Genomic DNA, 20,833 nt, shown 5'->3' on the forward strand with positions numbered 1-20,833 from the left:
CTGGGAGATGTATGGCTCCTCACAAAAGGAGGAGTACTCCACCATGCTCCATCTGTGCTGGTCAGCCATTCCCCTGGTTCCCAGCAGGGGATAGGTAGGGGGTTGGTTGCCACTGTGTTTTTGGTAGATTGTATTTTTAACTATTGGTTTTAGGGGGATTTTTATTCTATTTACCTATTTTATCTGTAACCCGCCACAAGCCAGCTCTGCTGAGAGCGGCAGGCAATAAATTTTAATCATCATCATCATCATCATCTCTGGTGCCCACCTGGAGGTTAGTAAAGTAAAGAAGATGACTAGGCTGCAGCAGCTGGTAACATCCATACTGTAACCTATTGTTTTTTGCTTTTCGTGATTTACGCTTAACCTCGTGACAAAAGCCCAGTTGTGGATATTTTTAGAGATGGTGGAGTAATTCTCATGTCTGATGCTGAACATAGCTAATCTGGGTCATGTGTTATGTGTGAGGGCCCTCCCTCTGCTACTTCATGTGCTAAATGCAACTGAACATGGTGACGGAGCTTTGTAGTTCTACCAGAACGGCTTCCACATGAGTGTGTTTATTTATTAGATGCTGCAGCCGTAAGCCTTAACATTAGTATTTTCCATTATAGTTCTCCCTGGCAAATACCATTTGGAAGTCATCCTTCCTGGTGGCACCTGTCAGAGGTCAGAGAGGGGGTGGATGTGGCACGAGGCCAGTTGGCCAGGTGTGGGGCAATGTTCCCACTTCTGCTGATGAGATGTGATTTGCCTGGGATTATAAGGAGCCACCTCAAGCCGCTTGTTTCTAAATGAGGCTCTGATGTCTTCCTTTATTTGTCAGATTAGAGGTTTCTTACCGAGCAGCAGAGAGTTGGCGTACTGGCGCTTGACTCCAGGAGAGCATTGGTAGATGGCGTTGCTGTCGCATTAAGCACGTTTTAGCGTTGATCTCTTCTGTTGTTGTTGTTCCCCTTCTCCTCCTTCCTGTTGGTTCACAGATAGTTGGTGCAATCTGCCACAATCCTAGCTCCCTGCCTATACTCCATCTCTCTCACTAGCCCCTTATTTGCTCTGTCCATCCTCAGTAGGAGTAAGGACGTTTTATGTATTCCCTTATTCTGGAATGTCTCTCTGTAACAAAATGCCGCCATTCCTGAATTCTATTTCACTAAGGGTGTTTCTAAAATCATTTCCAGAACTGAAACCTACATGTTTTGCTTTAGTCAGTTTGGCTGGTTACTTGTATTGTGTTTTATTTTCTTCATTTATATCCTGTTTTTCTCCCCTGGAGGGGAGGGGGCGACGAGCCAAACAATACTATCTCCTTTGTTTTGCTACTTTTGTTAGTTACAGTGTTGCAGTTTACTTGGGGAGGAAATCTCCTGAAATTTTTTTAAAAGTCAACTTTAAATAAAATAATGTAAATACTGTAAGGGCGCAAATACACCATATAGAAACCTGAACCATAGTCAAGAACTGGGTTTTGTCCATGCTTCATATCCCATATTTAGCCCATCTAACATGATTGATTTGCAGCACAATTATAAGGTGACCAGATTGTCCCACTTTGGGAGGGACATCTGGGGGCACCTGGCAAATTGTACTTATGTTGTAATTTAAAAAAATATATTACAATACTATTTTTGTGTTCTATGCATTCTATGAAAATTTTTGTTGCTCCTTATAGACCAAAGTTTTAATCAAGAACCTCCCCGGTCAATGGTGTCCCGCTTTACCAATGTTAAAATCTAGTCACCTTACACAATAAGGTGTATTACCCAGTCAGCTATAGATAAACTGATTATATTTGCCTATGTGGGTGGACAGTTTTCCTACTCTTTTGTAAAACATTACACAGAAAAAACAGAAGCACAGCCAGCGATGTGACAGTATTGCTTTTTTGTAATGTTTTATCAAAGCATAGCTATAGAGGGAAGAAGATACACATGAATGGAAGTAATCCATATACATTGTACATAATCGAAAAATGGAACAATGGCTCAGTTGTGCCCCTGAAACAAGAGCAGGTAACTTCTCCAAGTGAGGATGGCAGACGAAGACAAGAGGGGGCTTTTTGTTATCAGAAATGATATCATGGAAGCCTCCTTAGTAAAGCACAGTGGGCACACCTCCTTTGGTGTGGTCGGATTTCAAGTGGGATCTTGGGGGTTGGTTTGAAAGTTGTGTAGCTGGAGTCCCCAAGCACTGAGACAAGCCATCTGATGCATTTCCATAATCTCTATAGCTCAGTGGTTCTCACCCTTCCTAATGCCGCGATCCTATAATACAGTTCCTCATGTATGGTGACCCCCAACCATAAAATTATGCAAGTGTTCTTTCACAGAAATTAAAGCGAAACTGACCAATGGCATGAAGATCCATTGTTCATGATTGTAGATACATAGGTCTTTCCCCCAGGGTTTCTCAGTTAAGTTCTGTCTCTTCTCCCACCATGCTGGTCTCATGGCAACAGTGGAAGCACACCCCCGCCCCAAGCTGCTTGCCCTGCCGCGACCCCTGTGAAAAGGTTGTTCGACCCCCAAAGGGGTCCTGACCTCCAGGTTGAGAACCACTGCTATAGCTATTTAAGACTCAATATTTGTTTTTCTCTTAGTGTGTATGTTTATTGATTTGTATTTTTGTGGGTGTGACTAATAAAGCAGTCATTAATGGATAAGCATGGGGGGAAGGCTTCATAGTGTGATCCCATGCATACTTATGCATAAGTAAGCCTTTCTTTGCTCAGGTTGGATGCTAAGATGTTTAGATCAGGGGTAGTCAAACTGCGGCCCTCCAGATGTCCATGGACTACAATTCCCAGGAGCTCCCTGCCAGCGAACGCTGGCAGGGGCTCCTGGGAATTATAGTCCATGGACATCTGGAGGGCCGCAGTTTGACTACCCCTGGTTTGGATGGTTAGATGTGTCTTTATTATGTGTTCAGAGTTTTGGAATGTGGCAACATATGTCAGGGCCTTCTTAGTAGTGGCACTGTGACGGTGAAATGCCTTACCCTGTATGGCAGGCCTAGCAGACTGCCTGCTATTTTCCCTTTCCTCCAAGCATTTGTGGTAACTTGAATGAGGAGGACTGTGAAATTGGTTTGTTCTCTTTATTTGGTAGGATTTTTTTTCATAGGATCCAGTATGATTTGACTTGCTAGTTTGTTGTGTGTGTGTGTGTGTGTGTGTGGTGTTTGGACCATATAGTGGCTGAGTTGAAAAATTCCTGGAGATTTGGAGTTTGAACCTTGGGAGAGCAAGGTTTGGGGGAAGGGAGGGACTTTTTGCAGTCCACCCTCCAAAACAGTGATTTTCTTACGGGGCTCTGTTGTCTAGAGACCAGGTCTCACCTGGAGGTTGGCAACTCAGCCTTTAGTAATTTTTTTCCCCAGCACTATATGATTCTTTTCATCTTGGGATCCCAAGAAGTATTTTTTCACTTTTTCCTCTATTTTTAACGTAGGGAGGTAATGTAAGCAGGAAAAGGATGGGCAGCAGCAAAAGGCCACGACCAGCCTCTGGGTGAATGCTGCTGCTGAGTGCGAATTTGAATAATTTTTATTATTTTTAAAATAATTATGTTTGCTACTGTTTTGCAGAAATTATGGCTGATGTGATAAAGAAGGTGAAGAAGAAGGGAGAATGGAAGGTAAGGCTCTCATTCTCAGGGAGAAAGGGTCAAAGTTGGAAAATATGGGGGACCATGTCAGAATGAATTGAGTAATCACAGTAAGGGTGTGATCATGAGAACATTATCGTGTTGCTCAAATCATAGAATCCTAGAGTTGGAAGGGATCATGCAGGCCATCTAGTCCAACCCCCATCTCAGTGCAGGATCAGCCTGAAGCATCCAGGACAAGTAGCTGTCCAGCTGCTGTTTGAAGACTGCCAGTAATGGGGGGGATCACCAACTCCCTAGCAGCCAGTTCCACTGCTGAACTACTCTGACTGAGAATTTTCCCCCCCTGATATGTAGCTGGTCCCATTCTACAAGTAATTTAGACCCATTACTGTGGGTACTGTCCTCTGCTGCCATCAGGAACCACTCTCTACCCTTCTCCAAATGGCAACAACCTTTCATATACTTAAGGAGAGCAATCATGTCCCCTCTCAACCTCCTCTTCTCCAGTCTCTCTGTCTTCCCTCGTAGGGCTTGGTCCCCAGGCCCTGGATCATCCTCACGGCTCTCCTCTGCCCCCTCTCAATTTTGTCCACATCTTTTGAAGCGTGGCAGTGCTCAGAGTCTGTTGATAACAGGGAAAGAGCCCGTGTCAAGCGTCATCTCAACACAGAAACTGTCAGAACTGTGACTCCTTTCTCTCTTCATTTTCCATTCAGGTGCTAGTGGTGGATCAGCTGAGTATGCGCATGCTCTCATCCTGCTGCAAAATGACCGACATCATGACCGAGGGGATAACAAGTGAGTGGAGCAATCAGGACTCTCCCTGACCCCCTCCTGGCACACCCTGCATTGTCTGTGTGTCCCTCAGCTTGCCCCTCTGTGAAAATCACCCAAGGTGTTCTCTAAATGGGTGCAGAGAAGAGAGAAAAAGATGTCCCCAGAACAGAAGCAAACTCCCTGTCCTGCCCAACCTAAGCTTCTGAATCAAAAATTTGTTGCTCTTTATTAAATTGCTGGCTGCACTTGCTGTATCGCTTGTTTTATTTGCTGCGTTTATTGTTACCCTTTAAACCCACACTCCCTGATTTGTCTGGTCTCTGGGGTAGTTTCAAGAAACAAGACTGCCAGCACCAAATGTGTATTCATCTCTGTGATGCCAGAAACAGAGATCCTGCTCTAGTTTTTTTGAGGAGGACCCAATGGCATCTTGACGGAGAGGCATTTCCTTAAAGTGAGGGGCATTGGGGTCTGCCTGCTCTTGATTGGGAAATAACTGGGCATTTGGGGGGGGGGTTGGGCTTGGGGAGGGAAGGGAAGGGAGCTCAGCAGGGTACAATGCCATACAGTCCACCCTCGAAGGCGCTGTTGTAAAAGTGATAGATTTCCAGGCCATGCCTGGACGTTGGCAACCCAAGCATTCAGTCCCTGGAAGATGCTAATGACAGGCCTTGCAGTCTCCTGGCTTTTAGAGCTCTGTTGCCATCTTCTGCATTGGTATTCTCCCCACCCTACCTGTTTGTGATTTCCTGTTCAGTTGTGGAAGACATCAACAAGCGCCGAGAGCCATTGCCCAGTCTGGAGGCCGTGTACCTCATCACTCCCTCGGATACGGTAGGTGCAAAGGGCTCTGCAAGGGAGGACAAACAGCATGCCTGTTGAACTTGCCTGGGGCCTAGGGGCTGCAAGTCACTTGGCCAGTTTGAGAGCTTCCTTGATGTACTGTACTTTGCGCCCAGTGAGATATGCACGGTGAATAGGCCCTTAGAAACCCATCTTGCCTCTTGGGTGAAGTACCATGTCGAATGCACATTTAAAACTATCTGCGAGGTGGGGAGAAACTCTCCCAGGGTAGGAGGCTCTAGCTTAGCCTACTCCTTGCTGGACTAGTTTTCTATGTACAGGGGTGGCTTATTGTACAAGGGGGACCATCCAAAACCATTGCTTCCTCACCTTCAATGGGAAATGGTATGATCCAATCTGCCATTCTGCTGCATGTATACCCCAGGTGTTAAAGAATGGAAGTGGTTTCTCTGCGGAGACAGGAGGGGGCTATAAAAGAATTTGGATCTGTAGTCGCACATCTCACACGTGCAGTTTACCTGCTCAATATTGCACTCCTCAGAAGATGATTAAAAGGTGGTGATGATGATGATAATAATAGTATTCTTGTAGCCCGGGTGAGTGCCATCAAACTTAAAAACATACCGTTTTGATAAATGCAATATACAATAAAATATTAGAATTTCAAAATTGTTAAAAGCCACCTCTCTCATTCATTCATTCATTCATTCATTCATTCATTCATTCATTCATTCATTCATTCGTTCATGTTTATTTTCTTAGATTTTTAAACCGCCCTCCCATATAGCTCAGGGCGGTTTACATGAAACGTTGTGGGGTATTACATAGAACATCGACACATTTTAATCAGGATCTTATTGGGGGCAGGTTTGGTCAGTGATTAGGCAGATTTCTAGATGCTCTCCAATAAAGTCCTCAGATAAGGAGGCCAGCATGTTGTTGATGCTGACTTCCTGGTCTCAACCATAGGCCTAGCAGAACAGCTCTGGCTTACTGCCCCCCCCCCCTCCAATTGCATTAAGTCCCAGAGGGCTCTGATCTCCATGGACAGAGTGTACCATCAGGATGATTTGCCTAGTTTCTCCTTAAGAATGTAAGGGAGGCCCTGCATTATCAGACGCAAAGTCCATTTTGTCCCTTATTCTGTATTCCCACGGCAACCAATCAGATGTCTCAGAAACCAGGGCGTGAAAGTAGCATCACTTCCTGCAACATAGAACGCTGTCTGTGTACCTGGAGGCTCTGCTTTGCTGTTTTGGGCTGCTATGACACATTCATGCATCATCCAGCAGCAAAAGATGCTTTCTGCGCTGGATGCTCTGTTCACCCACAGTTGTATGCTGAATCAATCAATTAATCAGCTACGGCTTGTGCACTGACTCACTCGAGATCTTCAGTTGGGTGAGAGCCCCTGTGAAGAATATATTGATGTTGCTCTTTATGTCTCCTAGTCTGTCCGCTCACTCATCAATGACTTCAAGGATCCCCCAGCTGCCAAGTACCGGGCTGCCCACGTCTTCTTCACTGACTGTAAGTATTTGGGGAATTGGGTTCCTTGGGTTGTTTTCAACCACTATGGCCTTCCAGTTTTACTTTTGTGACTTTACTTTTTTGACTTTTGTGAGAGCCAGTTTGGTGTAGTGGTTAGGAATGCAGACTTCTAATCTGGCATGCCAGGTTCGATTCTGCGCTCCCCCACATGCAGCCAGCTGGGTGACCTTGGGCTCGCCACGGCACTGATAAAGCTGTTCTGACCGAGCAGTGATATCAGGGCTCTCTCAGCCTCACCCATTTCACAGGGTGTCTGTTGTGGGGAGAGGAAAGGAAAGGTGACTGTAAGCCGCTTTGTGCCTTCTTCTGGTAGAGAAAAGTGGCATATAAGAACCAACTTTTCTTCTTCTTATAATGGCATGTGGCGGGGGAGTTATTTTGTTGATTTTGTTGCTCCACGTGAGGTATCTAGGCATCTGCAACACAAAATCAACCAAATAACTCACTCATGAGAGGCTTTTTTGGGGGGAGGGGGGAGGTAGAAACCCCCTCCCCCCCATTCTGAGGCCATTCAGGCAGTTGTTTTTTTTTTAAAGCAGCAGTTCCTTGCAGCTGCTCTGTGGCTGGGGGAAACACAAGCAACGTCATGTGAACAAATAAAGAAATGCATTGGGTAATTCGCCTCTCAGTGTCTCCCTCCCCAGGATTCATTTGTATGAAATCATAAATACCATATCTGAGACGTTTCACGCTCCTGTGAGCCACTTAGGAGGCCAGTTTTGGCTGAAAAACTGGACAGAATGTACATGAAATACATGTGAGTCTTTGAGGTGTGTTTTTTGAGGAGATTCCGAAATGTATTATTAAGTCTGCAGGTTCGGTAAACACAGACTCCAAATTCTTCAAAAACAACAGCTCTTTATTCAATCCAACAGCCACTCCAAGCACTGAACAGGGAACATAGGAACAACACAGACATATATATGGTTTAGCTAGCCCATCAAGGCACCTGATTGGTCCTTAATGGGAGCAGTTCATTGGTCTGCAAGTTTGAGGAATAATAGTCTCTGATTGGCTGAGTTACAGTCCTTCATTTGCATAAGTAATAGTACCAGCACTATTGAGTCCACATATATAGCATGTATCCCAAGTGTGGAAGATGTGTTATACTGTTGTGTACACCCCCATGTTGTTTTAAAAGACACACCACACATGTATCCAAGAGAGAAGCTGAGATGAGGACTTTCCTTCTGTGCTCATTCAGAACACGCCAAGGCTCATTCCACACACATTGGATACTGCACTTTCAATCTGCTTTCGAGCTGGATTTTCCCATGCGAAACAGGGAATTCTATTTCCAAAGTGCATTGGAAGTGCGTTATCCAACGTGTGTCGAATGAACCCAAGAGATTTGTTGGTGTGACTACCTCCACCTGCTGACCGAAATGGTATGGTCCAAACTTCTGCCTTCTAGTTTTCGTGAGTGATTCTGAGAGCATTATTTCTTATTTTCCTAACAGTACAACTGCTGCCAGTATCATGCAAATGTTTTGCTTGCTGAAGTGATCAGCAGTTCTGCCTGGAGCTTTCTCTACTCTCTACATTAATGGTTCTGCCTGCACTTGTCTTTCAATCTCAGTTTTCTTACCTTAGTGTCTGGTCATTATTTCTTGTGTTTCTGTTTTGTATAATAAACTGGCTTGGGGAACAATATATTGGTGGAAAGGCAGGATATGAATGTATCTAAACAAACCAGGGTCCGGATGGAGCGAACACAGTTCCACAGGGACTGCAGGACGAAGCTCTTCCGCCAGGCATATGGTTGAGGGCCAGAACGCCTGGAAGATCAGAACTACATATGGGAGTCCCCTACCAGTTTGGGGTCTCCTCCTACATCCTGCCTCTTAAGGGGAATTGATAAGCAATGACTCAGCATAGGATACTTATTGTTAGCTTTAGTAAGTTTTACTACCAGTAACATCTATCCCCCCCTCCCCATAAAAAAACCTTCAAACACTCTTTAGTAATATCCAGCCTGGGATAAACTCTTAACAGGGGTGAACCTCCAGGCTAACAATGATACATCGCTGCTTGTTGATGCTCTAATTTATTTATTGGTTTAATTGTTAATGTTTGATGATATTGAATGTTTTTGATGTTTTTATTTTAATTATATGGGTTATTATGTATGTACATTGCTCTGAGCCGGTCTCAGAAGGGCAATCTAGAAATTATTATCATTATTATTATTATTATTATTATTATTATGCTACTGTATTTATGTGTTTTATTGGTTTTTATCTACAATGGTGAATGCTATCCCAAGATGATGGGCTTAAGAGGGGCGGCCTATAAATCTAAAGAACGAATGAATGACAATAGGAAGTGAAAATTGAATAAGCATACAGAACAGAAGCGGTAGATCTGGTTTGTTGGTGTCTGGCTCTGAGGAAAAACACCTGGCTTCGGCCAGGGATGGTGGAATATGCTGCCAGCAGAAATTTGGGTGCTGACAGAGCTATCAGAGTTCTGCAGGGCATGCCACACAGCAATATTCCACCAGACATATGGCTGAGGCTAGGGGCAAGTAAATAACATCAAAGCTAGATCAAGGCCATGATATGGAAAACAAATGAAGCAGTAGGATGTTGCTTGAATTGTTTTAACTTTTTATTAAGTTTATGTTTTTTATCAGGAACGTGTACTATATACTGTCCTGAGTCTGACTGGATAGGGTGGTCTATATATTAATAATAATAATAACTCTATGAGTAATTAAATGGTGCAATTCCTTGCCAGTGGACATGATGAGGGTCTGGGATTAGACAGATTCTTGGAAGACAGCTTGATCAGTGGCTACTAGCTGAGATGAACTAAGAGACCATCTACACCAGGGGTAGTCAAACTGCGGCCCTCCAGATGTCCATGGACTACAATTCCCACGAGCCCCCTGCCAGCATTTGCTGGCAGGGGCTCATGGGAATTGTAGTCCATGGACATCTGGAGGGCCGCAGTTTGACTACCCCTGGTCTACACTTAGAGGCAGGAAATCTTTGATGTTATCACTGCTCCAAGGCAACATCAGGGAAAGTCTTTGGCATTTGTCCTGTCTGTTGCCCCTCCAGGGCCACTGATCAGCAACTGTGTAATAGAGGATGCCAGACTGTTTGGGCCATTGGTCTGATCCAAGAGTCCTTTTATGTTCTTATAAGCCACCTTCAGCTCTTTAGGAAGGAGGGGAAAAACCTCCCACATGCTCTTTTCAGTCAATGGTAGCATTTAGTAGACACCAACTGAATCTTCTGTTTCTCTGTAGATTTCGGTGTTCCTCATTAGTCTAAACTGTTCTGTTGTGGGGTTAACTCTTGTGTCTTCTCCCTCCCCAGCATGCCCTGATGCACTCTTCAACGAGCTGGTGAAATCCCGGGCAGCAAAAGTGATTAAGACCTTGACAGAAATCAACATTGCTTTCCTGCCGTATGAGTCGCAGGTGAGTCTGAGGGAGCGAGGGAGAGGCAGAGGGAGAGCAGGTGTGGGCAGGCTACACAGGGTGGCAGGAGGCTGGTTGTTTCAGTCCAGGTCTGCCTAAACCGTGAAGTTGCTGCCGATTTTCTTGCATTGTGTGTGGGTGTGGCCTTCCGGGGGCCCTCCCACAGACTGCAAGGAGAAGTTGCAACAGAATTACATATGGGAGTTCAGCCCCACTTTTATGTGATTAAGAGTGGTGGCTTCTGATCTGGAGAACTGGGTGTGATTTCCTGCTCACTCCTCCACATTCAGTCAGCTGGTTGACCTTGGGCCAGTCACAGTTCTCTCACAGCTCGCTCATCACCTACTTCACAGGGTGTCTTTTGTGGGGAGAGGAAGGGAAGGTGACTGTAAGCTGCTCTGAGACTCATGAGGCCTGCTGGGTGACCTTGGGCCAGTCACAGTTCCCTCAGAGTTCTCTCAGCCCCACCTACCTCACAGGGTCTCTGTTGTGGTGAAAGGATGGGAAGGTGATTATCAGCCGCTTTGAGATTCCATCCAGGTAGTAGAAAGGGGTTACAAAAAAACAGCTTTTCTTCTAATTTGCCACATTAATTTACCTTTTTAACAATCCCATTTTTTTCGCCAACAGTTTTTCCTGGCTAGAACAAATGTTTTGCTACTCCCAGAGCTGTTTGGTCACTGTGAGGATATCAGTTGCCCCTACAGACTGCCCTTTGTGGCAGAGCTGTCACAAAACGTTATCTCATTTCCTACGTAGTTGTCACCTGCACTCTTCTAGAAGAGCCAATTTCATGCTGCCCTTATTGAGCTACAACAAAGTTCACTTTTCTTGCTCTTAGACAAGGACACATTAAAAATAATAACTCTGAGCTTAAGTACTAGTGGGGCTACGGGTTCTTGTTGTTTCACCAAGGTGCCTTCTGATTTTGGCACAGAACAGAATTGTAGACTAACACTGAGAATCCTACCTGGCTGTGGACCCCGTATTTTTCTGCTTCAGGAGGGGAAAGAGGGGATTTCATGGGGTTCTGTCATACATCGCAGTGAGAGGAACCTGATAGCTTTGCCACAAGGAAGCTGCTTCCTTGCCCTTCTTGTCGTCTTCCTCTTCGATTGTTCCCCCCTCCCCACAGCTTCTCTTCCATTCTGTGCTTAGCCTTTCCTGCTTCCAGCTAGCCTGCCTTTTCTCTTCCACTATTGGCTAGATCCTTGGCCCCTCCAGCAGGGGAAGGGATGAGCTTCCTGACCATCTGCTGCACAATCACCCACCTCTCGGGTTGAGGCGAGGGGTGGGCGGGGACTGTGACTGGGAGCAGATGGGGAGTGCGGCATGCAGAACTGTAAATACCAAATGCAAAAAGTTGCTTTTTTTTCCTGCTGGCCAAAGCAAACACTCCCTCTGAATGCAAGCTTTTGTCGCTTGGACCAAGCTTTCCCATCGTGCATGAGCAGAGGACAAAGACGCAGAAATATCTTCAGCTCTCCCACACCCAGACCTGCAGTTGTTGTTCACAAAGCACAGTGCTGGATGTCCCAGACTCAATTCCCAGTATCTTCAGTATGTTAAAGGATTTCAGGCAGCAGGCCAAAGGCCTTCTTTCTGCCGGAGGCCTCAACTCCCAGTCAAAACGGATGATATTTCATTTTTACTTTATTATATCTCTATCCTGAGCCTCTTGTGGCGCAGAGTGGTAAGCGGCAGAAATGCTGTCTGAAGCTGTCTGCCCATGAAGCTGGGAGTTCGATTCCAGCAGCCGGCTCAAGGTTGACTCAGTCTTCCATCCTTCCAAGGTCGGTAAAATGAGTACCCAGCTTGCTGGGGGGTAAAACGGTAATGACTGGGGAAGGGAATGGCAAACCACCCCGTATTGAGTCTGCCATGAAAACGCTGGAGGGCGTCACCCCAAGGGTCAGACATGACCTGGTGCTTGTACAGGGGATACCTTTACCATTATCTCTATCCTGCTTCTCTCCCATCATTATAAAATACACAGAAGGTGCTGAGGAGAGCTCTCTTTCAAGCACTAATCAAACCTAACAGGAGTTTGCACCTGCAGATCCTACTCTGGGAAGATACTGTGCTAGACAGGCTTATTGTCTAGATCAGCTTTGTGTGTCTTAGCAGGGTTGGAGAAGGCACAGCATGCTCCTTGCACTGTGTGCAGGGAGATCTCAGGTTGCAGGTGTTGGAGAAAGAGCATTCTTTGCTTCAGGTCCTGGATGCAGTCAGATGCAGACAATATTCAATGGCAAAATGGTGTGACTTAGTATATGGACAGCTTCATGTGTTCTCAACAAAATGAGAATTAGGCAAGAGTCTACAAATTGGAGAGTAAATAATGGTGTGTGGGGGCAGGAGGTTTCCAAGTTAAAAAGCATGATTTGTTTCAGGTTGGTTGGAGCCCCATACCAATTAGGAAATTAGCTCTGGCATCCTCTAGTGCAGTGGTTCTCCACCTGGGGGTTGGGACCCCTTTGAGGGGTCGAACGATCCTTTCACAGGGGTCATAGCAGGGCAAGCAGTGTGGCTGGAGGGGGGCGCCATCCACACAACAGCCTTATGGGGTAGATCGAGACAGAGCATTTGTCTATCTGGAGCAGCGGAAATGAGTGAGATCGGCATGGTGGGACAAGAGGAAGAAGAAGAAGAGTTGGTTCTTATATGCCGCTTTTCCCTACCTGAAGGAGGCTCAAAGCGCCTTACAGTCGCCTTCCCATTCCTCTCCCCACAACAGACACCCTGTGGGTGGGTGAGGCTGAGAGAGCCCTGATATCACTGCTCGGTCAGAACAGCTCTATCAGTGCTGTGACTAGCCCAAGGTCACCCAGCTGGTTGCATGTGGGGGAGCGCAGAATCGAACCCCGGCATGCCAGATTAGAAGTCCGCACTCCTAACCACTACACCAAACTGGCTCTCATGCTGTTTGGGCCATTGGTCTTATCCAAGAGGCAGAACTGAGAAACCCTTGGGGGAAAAAAACAATTTATATACAATTATGAATAATGGATCTCCACGCCATTGGTCAGTTTTGGTTTAATTTCTGTGAAAGAACACTTGCATAATGTTATGGTGGGGGGTCCCCACAATATGAGGAACTGTATTAAAGGGTTAGGAAGGTTGAGAACCACTGCTCTAGTGGTATTTGGGGTTACAAAGCTGATTTTGGGGGTGAACAAAAGGGTCTACCATGGCCCTAACTGGCAGAGAGGTTTCTGGCTGCTGTACTTCTTCCTCATCCTTTGGATTCCAGAGCCTATAGGCTTATTGTCTTTCTCCCCTGTCTTTTGAACCCCCTGTTAGGTTTACTCCCTGGACTCGGGCGACTCTTTCCAGAGCTTCTACAGTCCCCACAAAGCCCAGATGAAGAACCCCATCCTGGAGCGCCTGGCAGAGCAGATTGCAACCCTCTGTGCCACTCTGAAGGAATACCCTGCGGTCCGATATAGAGGGTACGTTGGGGACCCCTTACTGTTGTTAGCTGTGATCATGAAAAGAAACCTCCATGTTCAGAAACAGATGGCCATTTGTTGGACAAACAGCAGAAGAGCCTTACCTGCTTTTGAATTTCCTATAGGGGTTTTGAATAACTTCTGTTGGAAATGGGACACCAGGTGAATCTTGGCCAGATCCAGTGAAGTAGGCTGTCCTTCTTTCAACAGAATATACTTGTGGGGGCTGTTCATTGCCTCCTAAACATTACCTTAGTGTGGGCCGAGAGGCCCTGCAAATCGGAGAAGCTGCAGAGGTCTTTTAAATATTTATTTCTTAAAAACAACAACAACAAAAGAATAAAGGGGAAACGATCCTAAAAACCAGCAACTAAATAACATTAAAAAAACAAATTAAATAAATTAACTTAATTTTTAGAAACCCTTTAAAATATACATAAAGACAAGACATAAATATAAGAGTGGTGGTGGATCTACACATCAGTTTCCATGAATGGTATCTAGAAAATCCATAAGGAACTGATATCTTGACGCCACACATTTAAATATCAATAGAGTTCTGAGGTCCTCCATTTATTGATTTAGTGGAGATGGGCACCACAGTGGCCCTGAAATATAATTTGTGTCCACTTTTTTGCCAGAGATTACAAAGATAATGCCATGCTGGCCCAACTGATCCAGGACAAATTGGATGCTTACAAGGCGGATGACCCTACTATGGGAGAGGTGAGTTGGGCTGCCGAATGAGTAGTCAATAGAGTTTGGTGGCAGGACCAAGGCATCGTCCTTTAACCAAGTAGTGCTCAGTCAAACAGAGCTGTTATTTCTTTGAAGTATTTGTAGCTTTCCTCTCCAAATAAATAATCATAGAATCTTAGAGTTGGGTCCTGGGTCATCTAATCCAACCCCCTGCACTATGCAGGACACACACATCCCAATCACTCATCCACTGTTACCTGCTACCCCTTGAGCCTTCACAGAATCAACCTCTCCGTCAGGTGGCTATCTAGCCTCTGTTTAAAAATTTCCAAAGATGGGGAACCCACCACCTCCCAAAGAAGCCTGTTCCACTGAGAAACTCCTCTGACTGTCAGGAATATCGTTCAGATGTTTAGACAGAATTTCTTTTGCATTAATTAATTTACAGGTGTTTTGCAACAAGCAGCCAACAAGATGGCTATACAAGCTGTAATGGAACTGGCCCACTTTTGCCTAGCAGGCCCAGCTCTGCCTTGCCCACCCCCTGTTCTGACTGGTTGCCAACTCCAGGCGGGCGGCAAAAAGGACTCTTTGGGTAACACTCACTGCCATCCTGTGATTGAAGTACAGGGTTGCATCTGGGAAAACCAGGACCCCAAGCTGCCCCTTTCACACTTGTGAGGCTTTGCCTCTGTGGTCTCCCACAGCCCCAGCACCTGAGCGCTGTAGTGACAAGACACTACAGGTTCACCCTCTAGAGGAGAAACCTTCTCCCCTGGCCCTGGGCCTTCCCTTTGCACTTCCTCCCCTTCATGGTTGCTTTAAGCTGATCTTGCATTGAGCAGGGGGTTAAACTACAGGGCCTGTATGGCCCCTTCCAACTCTAGGATTCTGTGATTCCCCATCTTTCATTTTGGGTTGCTGCTTCTATTGGCAGGGGAAAAATTGGGCAAATATTGGAAGAAAATGAACATTGTATATATTGTTATAATTAGCTGGGGCCCCAAAAAGACAACAGTCTGTTTCATTTTTCTGTTCTCCCTGATCCCCAGGGTCCGGACAAAGCTCGCTCCCAGCTCGTCATCTTGGACCGTGGTTTTGATCCCTCCTCCCCGGTGCTGCATGAGTTGACATTCCAAGCCATGAGCTATGACCTGCTGCCCATCGAGAATGACGTCTACAAGTAGGGGCCCATCCATGCTGAGAATTGTATAGTTTCCTGTGTCTAATCCTTATGTAAAAGTCACTCGGAGAACATTGGGCTGGGAGGATGGGATGTCAAATGCATAACCGGTCACCTGATTCCCTGGAATGGCCAGCTCCGTGTGTGTGCCTGCACACATTACAAACCAATATAGATAGGCTTTTTTGAACACTCTCTAAATGTTCACCCAGCACTTAAACACTGTGAAGTGTGCAGGCTCCTTCGCAAGTATCTGTTTAGGGCAGGGGTAGTCAAACTGCGGCCCTCCAGATGTCCATGGACTACAATTCCCATCAGCCCCTGCCAGCATTTGCTGGCAGGGGCTCATGGGAATTGTAGTCCGTGGACATCTGGAGGGCCGCAGTTTGACTACCCCTGATTTAGGGCAACGGTTCTCAACCGCTCCGACTTGGCAGCAGCCGAGGCAGTGTGCACATGGCCATGGCTCCTCCACCACTGTCTGCCGCCACTGCTGCTGCCTGCCACCTGCCGCTGCCTCCTGCCACTGCTTCTGTCTGCCGCTGCTGCTTGCAGCCGCCCGACGCCCCCTTTAAAAAAGGGGGGTTAGACAAGTTCAGGGAGGATGGTGCCCATAACTCTTAGCTGGGAGAGCTAAGTGCAGCCTTTTGTGTCCCTCGGAATATTGGTTTTGGGGCAAGCACTGGTGGAGAGTTATTCCCTTTGTGTCTTGTTTCTAGGCACTCTGGTGGCACTGGCTAACCTGTGTGAGACAGAAGGGCAGATTAATTGGTCTGGTGCACCTCTGTTCGTGAAGGCGTCACACTTTCTCATTGCTTTATGAAAAAGCACCTAGCAGATCGGGTGGCCTGTTTCTCCTTCTCCACCCTGCAGGTACGAGACGAGCGGCATCGGGGAGGCCCGTGTCAAGGAGGTCCTGCTGGATGAAGACGATGACCTCTGGGTGACCTTGCGCCACAAGCACATTGCCGAGGTGTCCCAGTAAGAGCCCTTCTTCCTGTCTTCCTTTCCTTCTCTGTGGATGACTGCATCTCTGAAGCTGCCATGCAACATGGGAAATGTTAATAGTTACGCCCATTGACTTTGCCCAGTGTGTGGCAGTTCCCCAAGGGTGCCAACCCCTCCCCTCATGCTAGAACTGTGTTTCTTCTTAGTGAAGCAGTTTGGAAGAACACAGCCGGAATGTATCCCCTTCTCTCTCAGAAGAAGTCTTAAGTCACTTCAGCATAACAAAACTTGTCCTGAGAGATCTCCTGTTCCTTTTCTGGAAAAGCTGTACAACAGTCTTACTTGACTGCTTGGAAGATTGGGGAATGGTCACTAGTGGTCATACTGAAGAATGATGTTTTTGGTAGGGAGCAATGCTGAAAATTCAGACAGGGCTCTGGAATAACAACTCGAAAATAGCCCTCTAAGTATTTGAAAGGTTGTCATTTGGAGGAAGGCAGGAAGCTGTTCCCATTGGCTGCAGAGGAAAGTAATGGGTTTACACTACAAGTACAATGATATAGGCTAGATATCAGGAAAAAAATGTTCACAGTCAGAGTAGTTCAGCAGTGGAATAGGCTGCCTAAGGAGGTGGTGAGCTCCCCCTCACTGGCAGTCTTCAAGCAAAGGTTGGATACCCACTTTTCTTGGATGCTTTAGGATGCTTAGGGCTGATCCTGCGTTGAGCAGGGGGTTGGACTAGATGGCCTGTATGGCCCCTTCCAACTCTATGATTCTGTGATTCTATGATTCTATGAAAATTGCATAGCTTGCAAGAATGTACATGTACAGTACCTGGCACCTGCAGCCCACCAACTCCCTGGCAGTGTCCCCCATCTTTCCCAGGGAACTTGCATGACTGGCTAGAGAAGGAAAATAAATAAGGGTGGAGAGAAGTATGATTCAAGTTGAGCTGGAACTTTTTTCATTCCAGGGAGGTCACCCGGTCTCTGAAGGATTTCTCTTCCAGTAAAAGAATGAACACTGGCGAGAAGGTGAGAGGGCATATACCCACCCACTAGGCGCCTGATGGGTTCTGGGGACCTTTTTCCTCTGGGGGTGTTTGCTTATTAAATCGGGATGGTTTCAGATTCCTGATCCCCACTTTGATTTGACTGTTGCCTTGTGTAAAAAGGAAGCTATGGCTCTTTATTTACTTGTCAACTTTTGTTTCTTCACCCCCAGTTCCCTCTCCCTATGTATGCATTTACAATATTATCTGTTCTAATCGGTCAAATTATTATATATATATGTATAAATGGCATGCACTGTATGTATAAGTTCTATTTAAAATTGCATCTAAAAGTTGTGTGCATACCACGGTAGAAATGAGTAAAAACCAAGGGTATTGAGCAGAGAAGTTGGAAGAACTGGAAATTCCCATAACAAGAGGCAAGATGGGAAACATTCTTCCTGATGATTGAGTGACCGATTCAACTGCAGTGCTGGATATAACTGCATTTGGCTAGGTTGCTCTTTGGGGTATCAGTAGGAAATGGCAATCCAAAGGCTGTTATTCTGTCCTTCTAAATCCAGCATTAGGAAGGGAAGGACAATCCAAAACTGGGCATGTTGTTAAGCTTCATGTCCTTTTTTCTTTCTTTTTTTGCTTCTAATTTGCAGACAACCATGAGGGACCTTTCCCAGATGCTGAAGAAGATGCCACAATATCAGAAGGAGCTCAGCAAGGTAAATTCCCATCTTGGGTGTGAACTGAATCATCCTTCGGAAGAACTGACCAGAACATCTTGCATCCTTCTGCCACTCAGGGCTCTGAAATGGCTGTTTCGGTGGGCCGAGTTTTGTCTGGGTTTGAGCCTTTCTCGGTTTTGAATTTCCTCTTGACCTAATTAAGAATGATTGATTTTTCAAAATAAATGCTTTGCTTTTCTTAGCATTATTTTTTTAAATGGGTGATGATTTTAAACTAAACGACCATTTTTGGTGGCAGGATGAGTGGGGGATAGATGTATATTAAAATAAATGAACTAAACATGGTTTACAGATTTTGACACATGAGGTGACCCACAGTGATGACCCACGGGACGCTCTTGTCCTAAGGTTTCAAGACTTGCATCCTCTTAAGGGGACCAATCAACCAGGAACTGGTGAGAGGATAGATCAGACTGGTCCATGCCATGGAAAGATCATGCAAGTCAACCAGACACGTGCAAAACACATACAAACAAATGAAAACAACCCCTGGTATTTGGAGGTGGAGGGGTTAAGGTATTTTGGACCTGAGAAATATTGGTATTTCCCGATATTCCCAAATCCCAATACCATATAGCAGGGGTAGTCAAACTGCGGCCCTCCAGATGTCCATGGACTACAATTCCCAGAAGCCCCCTGCCAGCATTCGCTGGCAGGGGGCTCCTGGGAATTGTAGTCCATGGACATCTGGAGGGCCGCAGTTTGACTACCCCTGCCATATAGTATTATATTTCAGGAAATACTCGGGAAAGCCTAATGTTTCGACTCCAAGAGATTTAAATGGATTGAGGTCAGTTTAGGATCAGCAAGATCTCCACAGGATTGGCTTGGTGTCTGCTGGGTTGCCCAGTTCAGACTCGGCAGCCCAGGAAACCCCGCCAAATGGCTGATCCTATGGAGAACAGCTTGGGGTCTACTGGGATGACTGGTTCCACCTGGGGGACCCCTCTGAACAGCTGAACTTGCCAAGAGCAGGCTCTCTGTAGGATCGGGCTGAAGTGTGCTGGGCTGCCTAGTTTGAACTTGGCAGCCACTTCTGGATCCCTTTCACTTCCCCCACTCTTCCAGAGGGAAATTTAACAGCTGATAGGCGGACTGTCCAGCTGCTAGGTGTAAATGGCCGGCAGCCATTTCAGCCACCCCTGCTATTTTATGCAGTTATACCTGTAGCTGAAACAGATTTGACCAGGGGTAGTCAAACTGCAGCCCTCCAGATGTCCATGGACTATAATTCCCATGAGCTCCTGCCAGCGAATGCCCCCTGCATTCGCTGGCAGGGGCTCATGGGAATTGTAGTCCATGGGCATGTGGAGTGCCACAGTCTGACTACCCCTGGATTAGACAATCTGTATTTGGTTTAGGAATACCGAAAAAAATGTCAGTATTTTTTCAGGGTTTTTCGGTTCAGGTGAACTGAATAGACATGCCTAGAATCAACTTTATTTTATTTTATTTTATTTTATTTTATTTTATTTTATTTTATTTTATTTTATTTTATTTTATTTTATTTTATTTTATTTTATTTTATTTTATTTTATTTTATTTTATTTTATTTTATTTTATTTTATTTACCGCCCTCCCCAGGGCCTCAGGGTGGTTTACATGGAACATATGAATGATACATAAAACAATCAATAACACATGAATAACCATACAATATTAATAACAGGTAGTTGTAATAATAAACAGTGTAAACAATGATACAATAAACAGTACAAACAGGTCCAGAGCACTCTGGTGGAGTGATTTGATCATCTAGCCCTGTATTATCTACTCCTTATGGCAGTACTTATTATTCAGGATCTTGGGCTTTCCTAACACCAGCTACTTGTGAATATTGCTGTTGGAGAGAGGGCTGGTGCCTTATATATCTATGCAAACCATGTACATGCCCATGAATTGTGGCCGTTCCTGATAGCTGGTCCTAAAGCTGCAGACTTGATGTACGGAGGTACTTTTGACCATGAGATGTCAGAACTACGTCTTATCTGGCCATTTCTCAGGGTTCTTCCTCATGAAGGGGATTGCTTAGGAGTTCCTTCTGGGTTTACCAAATCGGGTTACTCACACGGGATGGGAGCAACTCTACCTGTTTTCTGTCTCCGTAGTACTCTACTCACCTTCACCTGGCTGAAGACTGCATGAAACACTACCAGGGCACTGTGGACAAGCTTTGCAGGGTTGAGCAGGTAAATCGGCAAAAAAGGAAAAGGAAAATGCTGATGAATGTGTGTGTGCACACGGAAGGAGCAGTTTGTTCTGGCAGCGCTTGTGTCAATCTCTGCATAATTGGACAGATCTTTGCAGGAAGTTTAGAGCTAGCAGCTTGGCTCCCTTGCTGGGAGCTGCATTTCTCTATCTATCTTTCAAGGTGGTAAGGAATCCTGCTGGGTTTGTCCTTATGCTTTTAAAGTTGTGTCAAGGAAGTGGCAGGAAGACTCACAACAGGCATGTCTTCCTTTCAAAGGGGAGATACATGCAGTAGGCAAGGCTTTCTCAACCAGGGTTGCTTGACAGCCCTGGAAGGGTTTCCATAATGTGTAGGAGATAATTAATATTTTATATATATGTTAAAATGTGTTATACATTTATCAGGTGATATGAACATATACGGTCATGCTGACACACA

The 20,833-nt window shown here is 45.7% G+C and overlaps 1 protein-coding gene across 2 annotated transcripts in view; it reads left to right on the plus strand.

Annotated features, from left to right (window-relative positions):
- Positions 1-20,833, plus strand: part of STXBP1 (syntaxin binding protein 1) — a 53,394-nt gene that overhangs the window by 15,429 nt on the left and 17,132 nt on the right. For both annotated transcript variants that reach the window (XM_077306536.1, XM_077306537.1), the window contains exons 2-13: positions 3,586-3,635; positions 4,325-4,406; positions 5,143-5,219; positions 6,641-6,719; positions 10,067-10,170; positions 13,474-13,622; positions 14,264-14,348; positions 15,374-15,504; positions 16,378-16,485; positions 17,426-17,486; positions 18,115-18,180; positions 20,313-20,393. In XM_077306536.1, the coding sequence (XP_077162651.1) occupies positions 3,586-3,635; positions 4,325-4,406; positions 5,143-5,219; positions 6,641-6,719; positions 10,067-10,170; positions 13,474-13,622; positions 14,264-14,348; positions 15,374-15,504; positions 16,378-16,485; positions 17,426-17,486; positions 18,115-18,180; positions 20,313-20,393 (1,073 nt within the window). The remainder of the gene's footprint in view (positions 1-3,585; positions 3,636-4,324; positions 4,407-5,142; positions 5,220-6,640; positions 6,720-10,066; positions 10,171-13,473; positions 13,623-14,263; positions 14,349-15,373; positions 15,505-16,377; positions 16,486-17,425; positions 17,487-18,114; positions 18,181-20,312; positions 20,394-20,833) is intronic.

This window comes from Paroedura picta, chromosome 12 (assembly GCF_049243985.1).
Source record: "Paroedura picta isolate Pp20150507F chromosome 12, Ppicta_v3.0, whole genome shotgun sequence".
Lineage (NCBI taxonomy): Eukaryota > Metazoa > Chordata > Lepidosauria > Squamata > Gekkonidae > Paroedura > Paroedura picta.